Genomic DNA, 16049 nt, shown 5'->3' on the forward strand with positions numbered 1-16049 from the left:
CTTCCTGACCCAGGGATCGAACCCAGGTCTCTTCTCTTCTTGCAGGCAGATTCTTTACCATCTGAGCCACCAGGGAAGCCTGAGGAGAATGTTGGCAGTCCAAATTAAGCCCACTTCTTTATGGCAGAACTTCTGACCAATGCCTTTTGTATACTAATGGCTTTCCAAGTTTCTAAGAGAATGTTGTATTAAGCAGAAATTCCCAAACTTATTTGAGCAGAAACCACTTTTTCTAGGCAGTTGAGGAATATTGTTGTAGTGAAAGGAACTGGGACTTTGGATTCAGACAACTGTGGTTCTGAATCCTGATTTCAGTAGTTATTGGCTGTGTGAACAGTTGTTTAAATTCTGACCTCCATACTTTACCCATATTAAATAGCTTTAACAATATTAATCCCAAGAATTATTATGCAGATTAACTGAGACCCATGATAGATGCTCATTAAATCCTAGTTACCTTTACTGTCCTGAGTTACAATTAAATTTACTTAATCCTAGGATTTAACACTACTTGAATTATAGCTATAACACACAAATCATTCATTCATTTAACATACATTAACTAGACAAATATTTGTACCAATTACTATACTGATGGATATACAATGCATTTGAGAGGGTCCCTTTACTCAGTAGACTAATATTTTTATCTCTCATATTAGACAGGAAGCTTCTGAAAGCAGAATCCGTAAGCATTTCATCTCCATGTCCATCTTGGAAACTACTATGCATAAAACAGGTACTCAAGAACAATCTCCACAGTAGAAAGTAACCCATAGGAGGACAGAGTCCTTATTGATAGTCTTTACCACTGTGTCCTTAGCATATAATAGAGTCTCAACAAATACCTATTGCATGAAGGACTGGATGAAAGTATAATAAGGTCTATAATTCATAACACCACAGTTAACTAATCTCCAATAATTCATTATTATTCCCCACCATTATTGACAGAAATCTTTTTCTAAAAAATTTGTTAAAATTACCTCTATTGAAATTACTAATGAACTGCCTGAAATTGGGACAGAAAGGAATGCATATAGTTAGATTTATATAATTATTAACCATTATGCTTTTAAAGAAAAATGTTGAATATATATTCAAATATATATAAAGTTTGATGTTTTATGAAAAATATTTAGATAAGTAATGTATTTGCTATCTCAGTGGAATGTGCTTTGTGTCTTTCCAGGTTAAACAGATTGCCATATCATGTTCTCATGAAATTGCTTCTTTATATTCTAAAGAATATTGACATACAAGAAGAGGTTAATTACAGAAAGCATTTTACTTCCCATTTTGGTCTCCTTGAAACAGAGTTTCAATAGGTCTTTCATCACCAAAGTTAGGAAGAAGAATTAAATGACGGGCCAAAACTGATAGGATTAACTTCTGTCAACTCATTTATACAACTCTATAAGTAAGATAAATAAATAAGATAATATAGATATTTTATATACCCACCACTCCAATTATCCTTCATACTTTCAGCCCTAAGTTTGGTGGTGGTGAGAAAGTCAAATCAAAATTAGAAGCACTGAACTTCCCTGGTGGTCCAGAGGTTAAGAATCTGTCTGCCAATGTAGGGGACATGGGTTCAATCCATGGTCCGGGAAGATTCTGCATGTGGCAAGACAGCTAAGCCCGAGTACCACAGATATTGAGCCCTTGAGCTCTATCCTCCATGCTCTGTGAAAAGAGAAGCCATCAAAGCCTGAGGAGCAACGAAGACTCAACACAACCAAAAATAAATTAATTAACTACTTTTTTTAAAAGGTAGAAGCACTGGTTCTCCCTATGAGGATGTTATGACATCTAAACCTGATGCTCCTTTAAAGAAAAGGGAAAAACAGTGTTAGCATTGTCGGTGTAAGTCATTTGTCACTCTCTTTTAATAGCATCTTGTAATTAAAATTTCAAGTTTCAGAAAGGAAGATTGCATTTATCTGTGGTTGATGCAAATGTAATTACAGTTTTGGACCATAATTTTAAATCATTACAACCTATGCTTAAGCACATCTTTATTAATCAAAATAGGAACCATTAGAATCAACACATTTTTGCCAATGAGAAATAAGTTTATTCCTGTCATGTAAAAATCCATGCCCCAGGTTTAGATGAACTGATGGAACTGCTAGTTATGGAAGCTTTGTCCCTGTAAAAAGTTGTCGAGATGCTTGAAAATATGGTAGTCAGTTTGGGAAAGGTCAGGTGAATATGACAGATAAGGCAAAACTTTGTAGCCCAGTGCATTCAACTTTTGAAGTGTTGGTTGTGCAACGTGTGGTTCGGTGTTGTTGGAGAGAAGAATTGGGCCCTTTCTGTTGACCAGTGCCATCACCAGGAATTGCAGTTTTCCATGCATATCAATTTGCTGAGCGTACTTCTTAAATATACTGATTTCTCTGGGATTCAGAAAGCTATAATGGATCAGATGGACAGCAGACCACCAAAGAGTGACCATGCCCTTTTCTTGGTGCAAGTTTGGTTTGGGAAGTGCTTTGGAACTTCATCTTGCTCCAAGCACTGAGCTGATCATTGCCAGTGTCATATAAAATCTACCTTTTGTCACATGTCATAATCTGATGGAGAAGTGGTTCATTATTGTTGCGTAGAGTAAGAGAAGACAAGATTCAAAAAATGAAAGTTTTTTTGATTTGTGGTCAACTCATGAGGCACCCACTTATCAAGCTTTTTCACCTTTCCAATTTGCTTCAAATACTAAACGACCACAACATGGTCGACGCTGGGTTCTTTGGCAACTTCTTGTGTAGTTCTAAGAGGATCAGCTTTGATGATGCTCTTAATTGGTCATTGTTAACTCCTAATGGCCAGTCACTCTGCTTTTCATCTTCAAGGCTCTTGTCTCCTTTGAGAAACTTCTGGAACCACCACTGCACTGTATGTTAGCAGTTCCTGGACCAAATGCATTGTTGTTTTTACGAGTTGTCTCTGCTGCTTCATGAACCATTTTGAACAATAAGAAAATCACTTGAATTTGTTTTTTGTCTAACATCATTTCCATAGTCTAAAATAAATATGAAATATACAAGTTTAATGTCATTAGCAAAAAAATCATAAAATGAGAAATGCACATTAAAATGATGTATAACGTAACCACATTTATTTAAGAATATATTCCAATATCAAATGGCAAAGTTCAACAATGCACAACCACAATTACTTTTGTACCAACCTAAGGCTTTCTCATTCTCTGTCGTCCCCTTCTCCTCCCGCCCCCAACCTTTCCCAGCATCAGAGTCTTTTCCAGTGAGTTAACTCGTCGCATGAGGTGGCCAAAGTATTGCAGTTTCAGCTTTAGCTTCAGTCCTTCCAATGAACACCCAGGATTGATCTCCTTTAGAATGGACTGGTTGGATCTCCTTGCAGTCCAAGGGACTCTCAAGAGTCTTCTCCAGCACCACAGTTCAAAAGCATCAATTCTTCGGCAATCAGCTTTCTTCACAGTCCAACTCTCACATCCATACATGACCACGGGAAAAACCATAGCCTTGAGCTGGATGGCATCGCCGACTCTGTGGACATGAGTTTGAGTGAACTCCGGGAGTTGGTGATGGACAGGGAGGCCTGGCGTGCTGTGATTCATGGGGTCGCGGAGAGTCGGACATGACTGAGTGACTGAACTGAACTGAACTGAATAGCTTTCTAGAACTACTAGACATCTCCCCACTCCAGATACATAATCCAATGCATATTTTTTTCTCAGCTCTAGACAAAACAGAAATATAACAAACTAAAACACAGACCCTTATTGGACACAGAATACCACACAGAACTTAATGACTAGAAATTATCACATACAAGGGAATCAAGTCAAACTATTACATAAAAGAACAAAATTCTTCCAAGAAAATCTCTTGAACCTCTCGGTCTCAGTCATGTTATTCCTTAACTTTCAGGAAAATTCATCTATATCACAAAGACAGTAAATGTAAGTTTAACAAAAATACTCATAATAAATCTAATACACTAGTTAGTTGCAATTGGCAATTACACAAAGTAATTCTAATTACTTAGGTGGCCTGTTTATATATTGTATGTTAAAAATTCAAGGGAAACATTTCAGAGAGAAGTTGTTAAATTATGCATTTACAGTGTCTGCTTTTCCTGATGTACTTTAAAGATTGTCAAATGACTTTGTGTAACAAAGAGCAATGTTGTAATTATAAAGTTCTGCCTTACAAGTTATTATACTTATTATTTTAGTTAGAGTTATAAGTAACTAAAATAATTTTCAGTTTTTATGGTATGACATCCTTTTAAATAAAAGGATTCTGTGTGATTAAATTTATATTAAGACATCTCAAACTGATATGTTTCATATTTTAGATATTGGTGAAAACTAATAGGACTGAGCTCTAGGAGAAAGCATGAAAAAGAGAAACATGCTAATTCAATAAAATGTTGTAGTGTATTCCAGAACATCCTTACCTGCAACTTTGTACATTTCCAAGTACTTTGTGAATATATTCTGATGAGATTTGGTAGAGTGACGTCTGTAGCTCTTCTCCCCATAGGGAGAGTACTGGAAGAAATAGAATTGCCAAGTCTACACAACAAAGTGTCTCAAAACTTCCCTTTCCATATGAAAGATTAAGTAATTGGGAGGAATGAAAAATACAACTGGGGCACACAAAACACCTCAGACTAACATGAGGTGAAGGTGCTTTTTAGTGAAACATACATGGGGTATTAAAAGATGCAGATTTGAACACATTTTTTAAAAAAAATTTAGATGATGCATAACTTGAGTATCACCTAATAAACATGATAAATGCATAGCACAAGCTTGGATGTGGTACTTGATCCATCTTTACATCTCTGGAACTTAACAGTTAATTTTTGACATTAGTGAATTTTTACTATTTGTTGATAGCACTGCAGATTATATTTCTGGGGAAATGTGGATATTGCTTTAAATAACTTTACAGCAGTATTAATCACAAATTTTGATCACTTTATAATAATCTCTAGGAAAACACTGTTAGTGATGTCAACACTATTAGAAGTTAAAATTATGCTAAAGATAAGAAATAAATGTCAAGTACCAGATTTTATTGCTATATTCATGTATAGCCTCATAAAGATCCAATCAGAGGTTTGCATTTATATCTGAATTTCTAAAGTCATTTGAAACTCCCTATTAACAAGTACATATTCATGCTCATTATAAGACTTCTTGGTATAGTATGCTAATTACTTTTCTACACTCTGGCTTCCAAACCACAATGATTCCTGTTATGAAAGCAAATCACTGCAAACTTCAAACAGCATGCATCCTTGAGATGCCACTATTAAAGGATGAACAGTGATGGGAAATCTTTGATGTTATCAGACGGGATGGAAAATACACATTTGTATTTGAGTAAATCCTGTAGACCGAAGCATTTCTCCCCACCCTTAAATAACCTGAAACCAATTTCAAGTTCCCAAATGCTCTTCAAAACAACCTGCCTTGGAAGTAATGCTGATGGCATTTCAAATTTCAAGGCAGCTTGCTTTTTCCATCTCAAGACTTCAAGCAGATTTGAAATTTCACTTTCAAAGAGAAAGGACATTACCTACTTTTACCCAAACCACTCGTCTCTGGTTTGATGAACAAAATGTCATAGGTAATGAACTTACCCATGATAATAAAAAGATGATATGTAACCCGGTAACTCAGAGTCTGAATAATGCAGCTAATTCTAGACAATTCTAAAATGTAAGTGTTTAGATACTTAATGCTTCCGTTTATTTTTTCTTTTTCTGATGGTGCTGACCACAAGTTGGAATATAAGCTTTGAGCCTGTGGCAGGGCCAGTGTACCCAACTGTAATTAATCCATCTCCTGCTGAATGGAGCATCTGTGAAGCTGAAGACAAAAATCAGTGTGTGCTTGACTCCTGGGCCCATGGGGAGCCTGGGCCACACAATTCAGAACATTCATACTGTGAATAATCCCTGTAGCAGGAGGATAGGTCTGTGGCTTCATAAAAGGATTTAGATTTGTGGTTAATAGAAACATCCATGAGTCTCTTTGGGCAAAGGGATACAGTAGCCCTCATGAAGTTTCCCTAGCTTTTAATTAGTTTTCCTTTGATTGCTTTAAGAGGGGAGTGAAACCTGAAGTTATCATCTTGGGACACAAAATATTTGTATGCAGTTTTAATATCCTGAGCCTGTTTTGCTGCTGCTCTCTACATTTTGGAAAGAGCCATTATAGTCCTAAGGAACTACACACTGCAGGTTTATCAGCCCTTTGGTGTCTGTAAATTTACTGCAGCAACCTTTAGAGGAAGCGTTTCTTTTCCAGTAACTGACTTTCTTCATGAACAGAAAAGGTACAAACAAATAAAACAGGCAAGAGTATTAAATACCAGAGTGGAGTTAAAAAGGTGGCAGGAAAAGAGAGAAGACGGTTCCATCTTTGTACAGGATTCTACACATCAGAAAAATGAGAATAATTACAATGAGACAAGAAAATGAAAGGCGTAAGCAAGGACCAGGAAAGAGGAAGGAAAGTAGTGCTATTTGTTCATAAGTTGGTTTTTCAATGTGGAGATTTGTTTTATTAGATGGACATTGGCTAAAATAATACAGTAATCTTTTCAAGGATTGGGATATGCCAGTTACTTGAAAATTCTTTTTAAGCTGATCACCATTTAAACATAAAAGCATTACTAATTTGCAAAGTTTTAAGGTAACATTAAATATATGTAATAAATGTTTGAAAATAGAGTCACCCCGTTAGGACCTTGCCCTGCCTTGGGCTTATGAAACCCGCTTTCCTGGGCTTCATTCCAGTTCAGGGACTCATGCTGCTGCTGCTGAGTCACTTCAGTCGTGTCCAACGCTGTGTGACCCCATAGACGGAGTTGGACTTAAAGACTTAGTCGTTTCTGTGACTCAACTCTCATCCGCTTGTGATGGGAAGAATTATCTGTCCTCTAATGAGTCAGCATCTGCTGTTGTTGGGGAATTGTTAATTTCCCTGAGTGTTTTTATCCATAGGAGAATGTCCTAGATTTTAGGGTAAGTACTGAAACACTCTTTTTTAGAATCTCCAGATGACACCTCTTTCATGTTACTTATACCAAGAAGTCATGATCAAACATTTTAAGAAATCATAACTTTCATGAGCTACATAACTCTATATCCTATACATGTCATTGTATCATGTGTCATTTCATTTATACATTTATATATGCATGCATTTTTTATTCTCATCTGATTATGTCATCTTCTTAAAACACTTGACTCTCAGAAAGAAATCCCAAATCCTAAACATGGTGTACAACAGTGGTTCTCAAACTATAGCATGCATCAGAATTCTTGGAGGACTTGTTAAAATATTGCTGGGCTGGTCTCTCAATTTTTCTTTTTCCCTGAGTCTGGAGTGGAGCCCAGGAATTTGCATTTTCAACAAGGGTCCAAGTGATGTTGATAAAGTTGTTCTGTGGGCCATACTTTGAGAACGGCAGGATCACAAGAATGTATATAAGTAGGTCACTTTCTTGTCTCTGGGTTCATTTCATGCTAGTATCCTCTGTGTCCAGTGCTCAGGTGTCTTCTCCTGGGTTCCCAGTCTCCTCCTTCCGCTTCCTCTTCTTACCATGTGTCCTGTCCCTCTCCCCATATGATTTAATCAGTCTGGCTCACGCAGGAGCCTTCTTACTAAGGTGAGTCTCCTTGTTATTCACTCTCATTACTTCAGTACTTCTTTGCAGCATTGAGCACAATTGTAATTAAATAATAAATTTATATATGTATTATAACTCTAGTTAATACATGCCCTTCTCACAAAAATAAAGGTTCATTAAGGGCAATGACTATCTTACTCATCAGAATTTCGTAAGTTCCCAGTGCAATATTTTCTACATAATTGATGCTTGATAGATATTTCGTCCATGAATGAATGAATTAATAAACAATACAAAGTAAAGTAATTAATTTTTCTTACTGCATTCATACATGATGCTCATACATCATTTATGCTCCTACTCCCTAAAGGTTATCCCTGCCAGTTCTCTCAAAGACACTTCATGCTAGAAGTATGTGCAAGAGAAGTGGCAGTTGCCCACATATATATAATTTAATTTTTCTTGCTCAATGCAAAGAGGCATATTTCAGGATGAATCTCTGAACTAGACTTTGGTATCACAAGATAAATACCCCTAAAATGATAATCATAAACTCAAGTTCAAATTTTATTATTTTAGGATTATATAATGCTGTGAAATAAATTCCAGTTATTTGAGCATTTTAACTGGAATTCACTTTATTTTTAATAGGATTTTGGTTACATTGTTATTAAAGAGAAACATTTGGGCTTTCAAAAATTCATGAAAACTTTAAAGTCATTCATTCTCTGGCTAGAACAGCAGAGGTTTGTTAACTAAGGCTATTTCTTTCAATAAAAAACAATGTGCCTTAATAATAAACAAAGCCATTTAATATGACTTAGTTTTTTAAAAAATCACCATAAAGTACTAGATCATATAATAATAAAACCTAAGTATATATATTTGTGTATATAAATATACATATTAATGATTTACATACCTATGATTATTGTTTTCTGTCATTCTCTCATTTTATGTAAAGAATTAGGTAAACCTACACTGTAAAGCTGTGTACAGCACATGGGTATCTTACACACAACCCATATAATTAAGATAGAATCCTTCAGTTCAGTTCAGTTCAGTTCAGTCGCTCAGTCGTGTCCGACTCTTTGCGACCGCATGAATCACAGCACGCCAGGCCTCCCTGTCCATCACCAACTCCCGGAGTTCACTCAAACTCATGTCCATTGAGTCGGTGATGCCATCCAGCCATCTCATTCTCTGTCGTCCCCTTCTTCTCCCTCCCCCAATCCTTCCCAGAATCCTTAGAAGATGTTAAATTCAAGTTCATGTTGAATACACAGAGAAAGATAACTTGGTGGTGGATGAATATTAGGTAATAAGGGGAAAGGATTTTTGTGGATAGATCTAATTCACTTTCATCTTCTGATGAATCCAGAAGATTTCAAATAGCAAATAAGAGAACGAGACAGCTGTGAATGAAGTAACTGGAGCTAGAAGAAAGTCAGAGGAGATGAGAAGCAATATGTGATTTGTTGGTCCATGGCATTAAGAAGGATCCCTGGGGGAAAAATTAGGTATGATGTTTTGTATTTTGTTAGTACAAGTCTTCTCCTGACTTAAATCTTCCTTTGCCTTGGCAGGGCTCATTGTCCGGGAAGTGAGCATTGAGATTTCACGTCAGCAAGTGGAAGAGCTCTTTGGGCCTGAAGATTACTGGTGCCAGTGTGTAGCCTGGAGCTCGGCAGGCACCACGAAGAGCCGGAAAGCCTACGTGCGCATAGCATGTAAGTCACTATGCAGGGCATTGTGGGTTCCAGAAGCTAATGCAATATGGGAAAACTTGACCACACCTGCCCTGGTGTCGAAGAACCCTGGCTGAAAACTGCTCCCAGACTTCTGCATTTGAGCTACACTTTCCCCTTAAGTCATCAGAATATCATTTCATTTTTTGTTTCAAGGCACTGAGTAATATTCCTTTAGGGATGTGAAAGAATTAGTGCTACTTTCAAAAGACTGAATGTTCTTTTTTAATCTAATAGTAATTAGGCTATAGGAAAACAACTGCATTCCTTTAATGAGTTTATTCTGCCAATTTGTTAGGACAGTGTTGACTAGTTTTGCTATTAGAAATAGAAATTATCCGGCAAAGCTTCTCTATTTATTTTAGAACTGTTCTAATGCATCAAAACACACCACTATTTTCCAAACTGTATTAATTTCTAGAGTATTTCAGGGAGATATTTCTAATATATGTTCAGGGAGAAGTTAAAAGTGTTCCATAATCAGTAAATGTGGGAAATACTTTTTTGGACAAAGTTAAAGAAGTTCCTTCATTGCAAAACTTTCCAGATTCTTTAATCTGCTAATGTGCATTTTATCCCCAAGGAGGAGATGTTGCCTGCAGCTCTTTCTGCAGGCCCTTTTCTCAGTGAGTACTATTCACACCTTGAACAGCATGAATGCTGCTTTAATGTCTGAAGCTTCCATACAGAGAAATTTTCTCAAGTGTGAGACCACTGAAACCCATGTAAATTTTACTATCTGAATTCCTTGGCATGTCTGTTCCAGCATGTATGCTAAGTTGCTTCAGTTGTATCTGATTCTGTGAGACCCCATGGACCATAGCCCACCAGACTCCTCATCCAAGGGATTCTCCAGGCAAGGATACTGGAGTGGGTCACCATGCCCTCCTCCAGGGGATCTTCCCGACCTAGGGATAGAACTCTCATCTCCTGCCTCTACTCCATTGGCATGCAGGTTCTTTACCACTAGAGCCAACTGGGAAGCCCCTTGCATGTCTGTAGTTTACTAAATTTCGATTTGCTTTGACATCAGTGTCACTTACCACTAATATGTCACTATGTGCATGCCTGCTCAGTCATGTCATATGCTCAGTCAAACATGCTCAGACTGTAGCCCACCAGGATCCTCTGTCCATGGGATTTCCCAGGCAAGAATATTGGAATGGGTTTCCATTTTCTCCTCCAGGGGATCTTCCTGAGCTAGGAATCAAACTCCCATCTCTTACATCTCCTGCATTGGCAGGCAGATTCAGATTCTTGACCACTGAGCCACCTGGGAAGTCACTAAGTTCAAACAGTTTTGGCTCCAATGCCTTCCACAATTCCTGTTCTTGCCTGTTCTTTCCCTTCTGTTTGATCTAGATCCCAACCATTACAATCACTTACCAGTTAGTCTCCATGATTCAAGTCTTTTACCTTTTCCAGCCCTTCCTCCATATTACCACAAATGCAAGATTCTGGAAGATTCCTGAAACTCAGGTCTTACCTCAGCTCACCTCCATCCCTGCTTAAAATTTCATAGTGGCTCCTGAGATAAAGTCAAAATTTCCTACAATGGTATATATCACTATTTGTTTACTAGAGCTGCTGTAACAAAATTCTACCAACTGGTGGCTTAAACAAGAGAAATTTATTTTCTCACAGTTCTGGAAGCTGGAGTCCAACATCAAGGTGCTGGCAATATTGGTTTCTGTTGAAGCCCCTCTCCTTGGCTTATAGATGGTTATCTTTTCCATGTCTTCACATGATCTTCCTTCTGTAACTGTCTGAATTCAAATTTCTCTTCTCTTAAGGATGTCAGTCATATTAGGTTCAGTTCAGTTCAGTTCAGTCGCTCAGTCGTGTCCGACTCTTTGTGACCCCATGAATCACAGCACGCCAGGCCTCCCTGTCCATCACCAACTCCCGAAGTTCACTCAAACTCATGTCCATCGAGTCAGTGATGCCATCCAGCCATCTCATTCTCTGTCGTCCCCTTCTCCTTCCGCCCCCAATCCTTCCCAGCATCAGACTCTTTTCCAGTGAGTCAACTCTTCGCATGAGGTGGCCAAAGTATTGGAGTTTCAGCTTTAGCATCAGTCCTTCCAATGAACACCCAGGATTGATCTCCTTCCAAATGACCTCATTTTAACTTAATCACTTCTTTAAAGGTCATATCTCCAAATACCTTCTGATGTATACTGGGCGCTAGGATGTCAACTTGTGAATTTTTTAGCGGGGGATACATTTCAGCCCATAACAACTGTATTTCATTGTTTCCGTAACGTAACCCAAGTTTCTAGCTCTAACCACAAAGAATGTCTCTGATCTAGTCATGATAGATTAGAAATACTTCCATTTCTTTTGTTTCCAGCTGTTATTCATCCTGAAGCGCTTTACCTTTCTCTTTCTTCCTTTCATTATTAGTAAATATTCATTTATTCAACAAATATTTACTAAGCATTTACTCTCTTATTGAGATAATTGGTATGGAGCCAGAATCAAAACACATAATGACCCCTGCCCTCAAGAGGCTTGTGTCTGCTGAACAAGTTGTTGTTGTTTAGTCGCTAAGTTGCATCTGACTCTTTGGGACCCCATGGACTGTAGCCCACCAAGCTCCCCTGTCCATGGGATTCTTCAGGCAAAAATACTGGAATGGGTTAGCATTCCCTTCTCCAGGGATCTTCCTGACCAGGGATTGAACCCACATCTCCTGCATTGCAGGCATATACTTATTCTTTACTACTGAACCACCAGGGAAGTTAGGGCACACTCTTAATGAAGTAAAGAATCAGTAACAGAGCAGATGGTAAGTGTTTTGAGGAGAGATAGTAGGGGAAGGGGGTATGCTGTGCTGGGGACGGTGGTCAGAGAAGGCCTTCAGGAGTAGTTGGCAATTGAAGGAGCCTGAAGAAAGGGAGAGGGAGAGTCAGGCAGAGGGGACAGCGAGTGGCCTAAGTACAAATGCCCTGAGGCAGGAATGTTTGCTGGCGCCGTGAAGACTGAATTGGCCACAGTGGCTGGACGAAGGTGAGGGAGAGGAGTCTCCTAGATGAGCTGAGAAACGTAAGGACAGGAAGAGCAGTGTGGAGATGGTCTAGGCCCTGTGGGTGTAACATCTTTGGTTCTCGGTATGAAATGGGAACTTCGGAATGTTTTCTGCAGAGGAGTTCATGCCCTGACTTCCATTTTAGCAGAACACCTGACTGCTCTGTTGAGAAAAGATCGTGAGAAGCAAAAGTAGATGCAAGGGAGACCAGTTATGAGGCTGCAGCTGTGAGAGATGTTAGGACAGCCTAGATTAGAAGCTGTGGGACTGGTGAGACCTAGATTCTAGATTTATTTAAAGGCAGAGGTAGTTGGGTATTTTTTTTTTTTTTTGAGAAAGAGAGAGGTTGGATATGGAATGTAAGAGAAAGAAAGAATGATTCAGAAGGCCTGAGCTTGTTGAAGGAATTTTTAGTTGTCTTTAGTGAAGTCATTCTTGCCTCATCAGTCTCCAGAATGATAGGGGTTCCTTTCTCAAACCTTTCAGACCAGTGCATCCATCCTCTTAATGTAGGGCTTGTCTCCTTTGAATTATATTCACTTGTTGTAATGTCTGTGTTTCAAGCCGATGAGTTCCTTGAGATCCATTTTGCTTAATTCAGCTTTGCTTAACTGTATATCTTCAGTGCTCAGCTCAATGCCTAGAACATCAAAGATGTTTAATAAATTTTGTTCAATTAAGACCATTATAACCATCATTGCTCTCTATTAATCATTCCTCTCTGAGCATGTCTAAAGGGATTTTTCTCTTTGTCTTAGTGGGTTCTCTATGAAGTAGACTCTGAGATGGAGACATGCATGCAGATAATATATTAACGAGTATTCTCTGGAACAATATCTGTGGAGGAATAGACTTGGGCAGAGGGAGAAATTGAACTGCAGTTCAGGTACAACAAAAGATGATGCCATAGGGGACACTGGAGTTAGGATGGCCCTCCAGAGTTGTCCCACCGTGAGGCCCAGGCCTGAGTGGATCTTTATCCCCAACATTGACTAGTCAGTGGTTGTGGTCCCTTTCTTTTCTATTCACCCTCACCAACTTATATGACCTGAGTCAAGTCAGCTCGTCTCAACTGAGGGCAATTTCTGGAGGGAGAGTCTGGGAGCCTTCACCATCAACACTCCCAACAGAGGGGATCAGTCCTGAAAATGGATGTCATCCACTACAATCATCTATCGCAAATCTTTTAGATTTCATTTTATTAATTATGAAGTAAAAAGATACTTTCAAACATGTTAAAAAGAAACAAATGAATTGTTGTGGTCAAATAATTAAATGAATTCAAAGTTAGCTTCTAGTTATAATCAAAAGAGGCACAATGATATAAAACTATCTTTCATTGCTATATGTTCATTAATATCAAGTATAATAGACATTTAAAATTGCCAATTTACAATTTATAATAAATTGACTTGCTTAAAAGCTGAAGTTTAATTGGTTAATTTATCTATTAATTTATTTTTGGCTGTACTGGGTCTTTGTTGCTGTGCTGGCTTTTCTCTAGTTGTGGCAAGCAGGGACTACTCTCTAGTTGCAGAAAGCAGGGACTACTCTCTAGTTGCTAGGGCTCCTCGCTAGTTGCTGCAAGCAGGAGCTGCTCTCTAGTTGTGAGGTGCAGACTTCTCACAGCAGTTCTTCTCTTGTGGAGCACAGGCTCTAGGGCTTCAGGAGTTGTGGCTCCCGGGCTTAGTTGCTCCATTGCATGTGTGATCTTCCTGGATCAGGAATCAGACCCCTGTTTCCTGCATTGGCAGGCGGATTCTTTACCACTGAGCCACCAGGGAAGCCCCAGAAGCTGAAGTTTAAAGGCTTCATTATTACAAATCATGACTCTTGTGAGGTGCTAACTTCATATGTATGTATTTATAATATATAATGTATCTAATATTATTAATATATGTACTATTCTCTTTATGTAACCCTGTTTGCCACATTAAAAATTACAAATGTATAAGAACCTTATCTTTCTTTACAGAATAAACTTTGCTATTTATTTCACAGCTTTCAAATGTAGTTTGACATTTTTAAATAATAAGACAAACCCTTCTTCTAGTAAGACATTAATTTGCCCATAGCACCTTTTCATCTTCATGTATTAAGATTGAAGAGCAGTTTGCTTGTACTTCCATAGTTAACCGAACTCATATGTTAGTAGTCAGGGAACAACATCCAATGTATAAAGATTTACTCATACAGATTTACCTCATGATGAAAAGAAAAGTTAAATTTCATATTCTCCTTGTCAGAGCTGATCCCTACCAAGCATGCCGTCACTAATGTTACAGGAAGGTTGCAGATTCTCTGTTTTGCTCTGTTTCAAGTCAGTCAGGGTGCTTTGCCCAGTAATATGTGACAGATGGATGTCACATCAACTGCAATTAAAGTTTAAATTTTTTTCAGGTAAAGATAGCCATGATGCTATAGATAATTAAGTTCACTTATCTCTCATATAATTTGATCTGTGTTCACTATGTGTGAATAGTGTACACTATGTGTACTATACCATAAATAGTGTGTGTGTATATATATATATATATATATATACAGTACATATATATGTGTGTACTAAAAAGGGGGCCATAGTTCTTCCATGAAGAAGCTCTATTTTAAGACATTTATAAAGTAGAAATGAATATTAGCCATTCTTTTATTTATTTAAGTTTGCTTATGTATATTTTGTGTATTCAAACTATATAAAATACAATAATAATTTTATGAGACAATCAGAGCAGAGGGAAAATAGGATATAGGAAAAAGTTAGGATTTGGCCAGGAGTGAGCTGAGAACACAATGTGCCTGCTCTGGAATCATACATGTTTAGCAGATGGCAGTGTCAGGTGGCCTTAGTGGGTGCTGCAGCTTCCTTTGGAGAGCGAGGGTTTTCTTCTGAGGGAACTCACATGGGCTCTGTAATGACTGTCTGAGTAGAACCCTATGGTGATGCAGCTGCCAGTTTCATTGGGTTGTTTATTCCAGTGTCCCTTGCTGTAGTCAATGACAAAATTCTGAATGTTCAAGGGAGGAAAATGTAATTCAGGCAGAATGTCAGCAAACCCTGTGTCTCTTCAGGAAATGTCTTGGCTGCTATTGCTGATGCTGTGATCGTTGATGATGTCGTGGTTGCTGTTGTCAGGGGATGGTGGGCATTATGTGAAAAGAAGAGCAAAGTGGAGTGGTTGGAGCAAACGTTTGGGGCCAGGTTGACCTATATATTCAAATCCTAGTTCCATCACTCACTAGTGTGACCTCATTCAAGCAATTTAACCCCTCTGAGACTTAGTTGCATCAACCATGAAATGAAAATGATAGGGTTATTTTAAGATTAAACTAAGATAAAGTTGTAAAGCATATGGCATAGTGCCAGACACCAAGCAAATGCTCAGTGAATGATAGCAGTGTTCATAACAACAGAGATAATGATTCAAACAACTTTATTTGTGCATTCTGAAATTTAGTAGTACCAAGTTAACATTGAAAACTGAAGAGTTTTTCCTTCTTTCACTACTTCCTCTACATCCTGGGCTGTCAGTCCTAGAAGTTGAAGTTCTCTGCCAATTCAAGTTTAATTAGACTGTAATTTTGTCCCTCTGCCTGAGAATGGAGGAGCCCTCTGCGTGTCCACCCTTC

The 16049-nt window shown here is 38.2% G+C and overlaps 1 protein-coding gene across 1 annotated transcript in view; it reads left to right on the top strand.

Moving 5' to 3' along the window:
* The window catches only part of UNC5C (unc-5 netrin receptor C), a 436405-nt gene that overhangs the window by 274733 nt on the left and 145623 nt on the right, over positions 1-16049 (top strand). Inside the window, exon 3 of the mRNA XM_055434976.2 lies at positions 9230-9373. Coding sequence (XP_055290951.1) covers positions 9230-9373 — 144 coding nt within the window. The remainder of the gene's footprint in view (positions 1-9229; positions 9374-16049) is intronic.

This window comes from Moschus berezovskii, chromosome 5 (genome assembly GCF_049115385.1).
Source record: "Moschus berezovskii isolate FMDL1 chromosome 5, NW_MosBer_1.0, whole genome shotgun sequence".
Taxonomy (NCBI): domain Eukaryota; kingdom Metazoa; phylum Chordata; class Mammalia; order Artiodactyla; family Moschidae; genus Moschus; species Moschus berezovskii.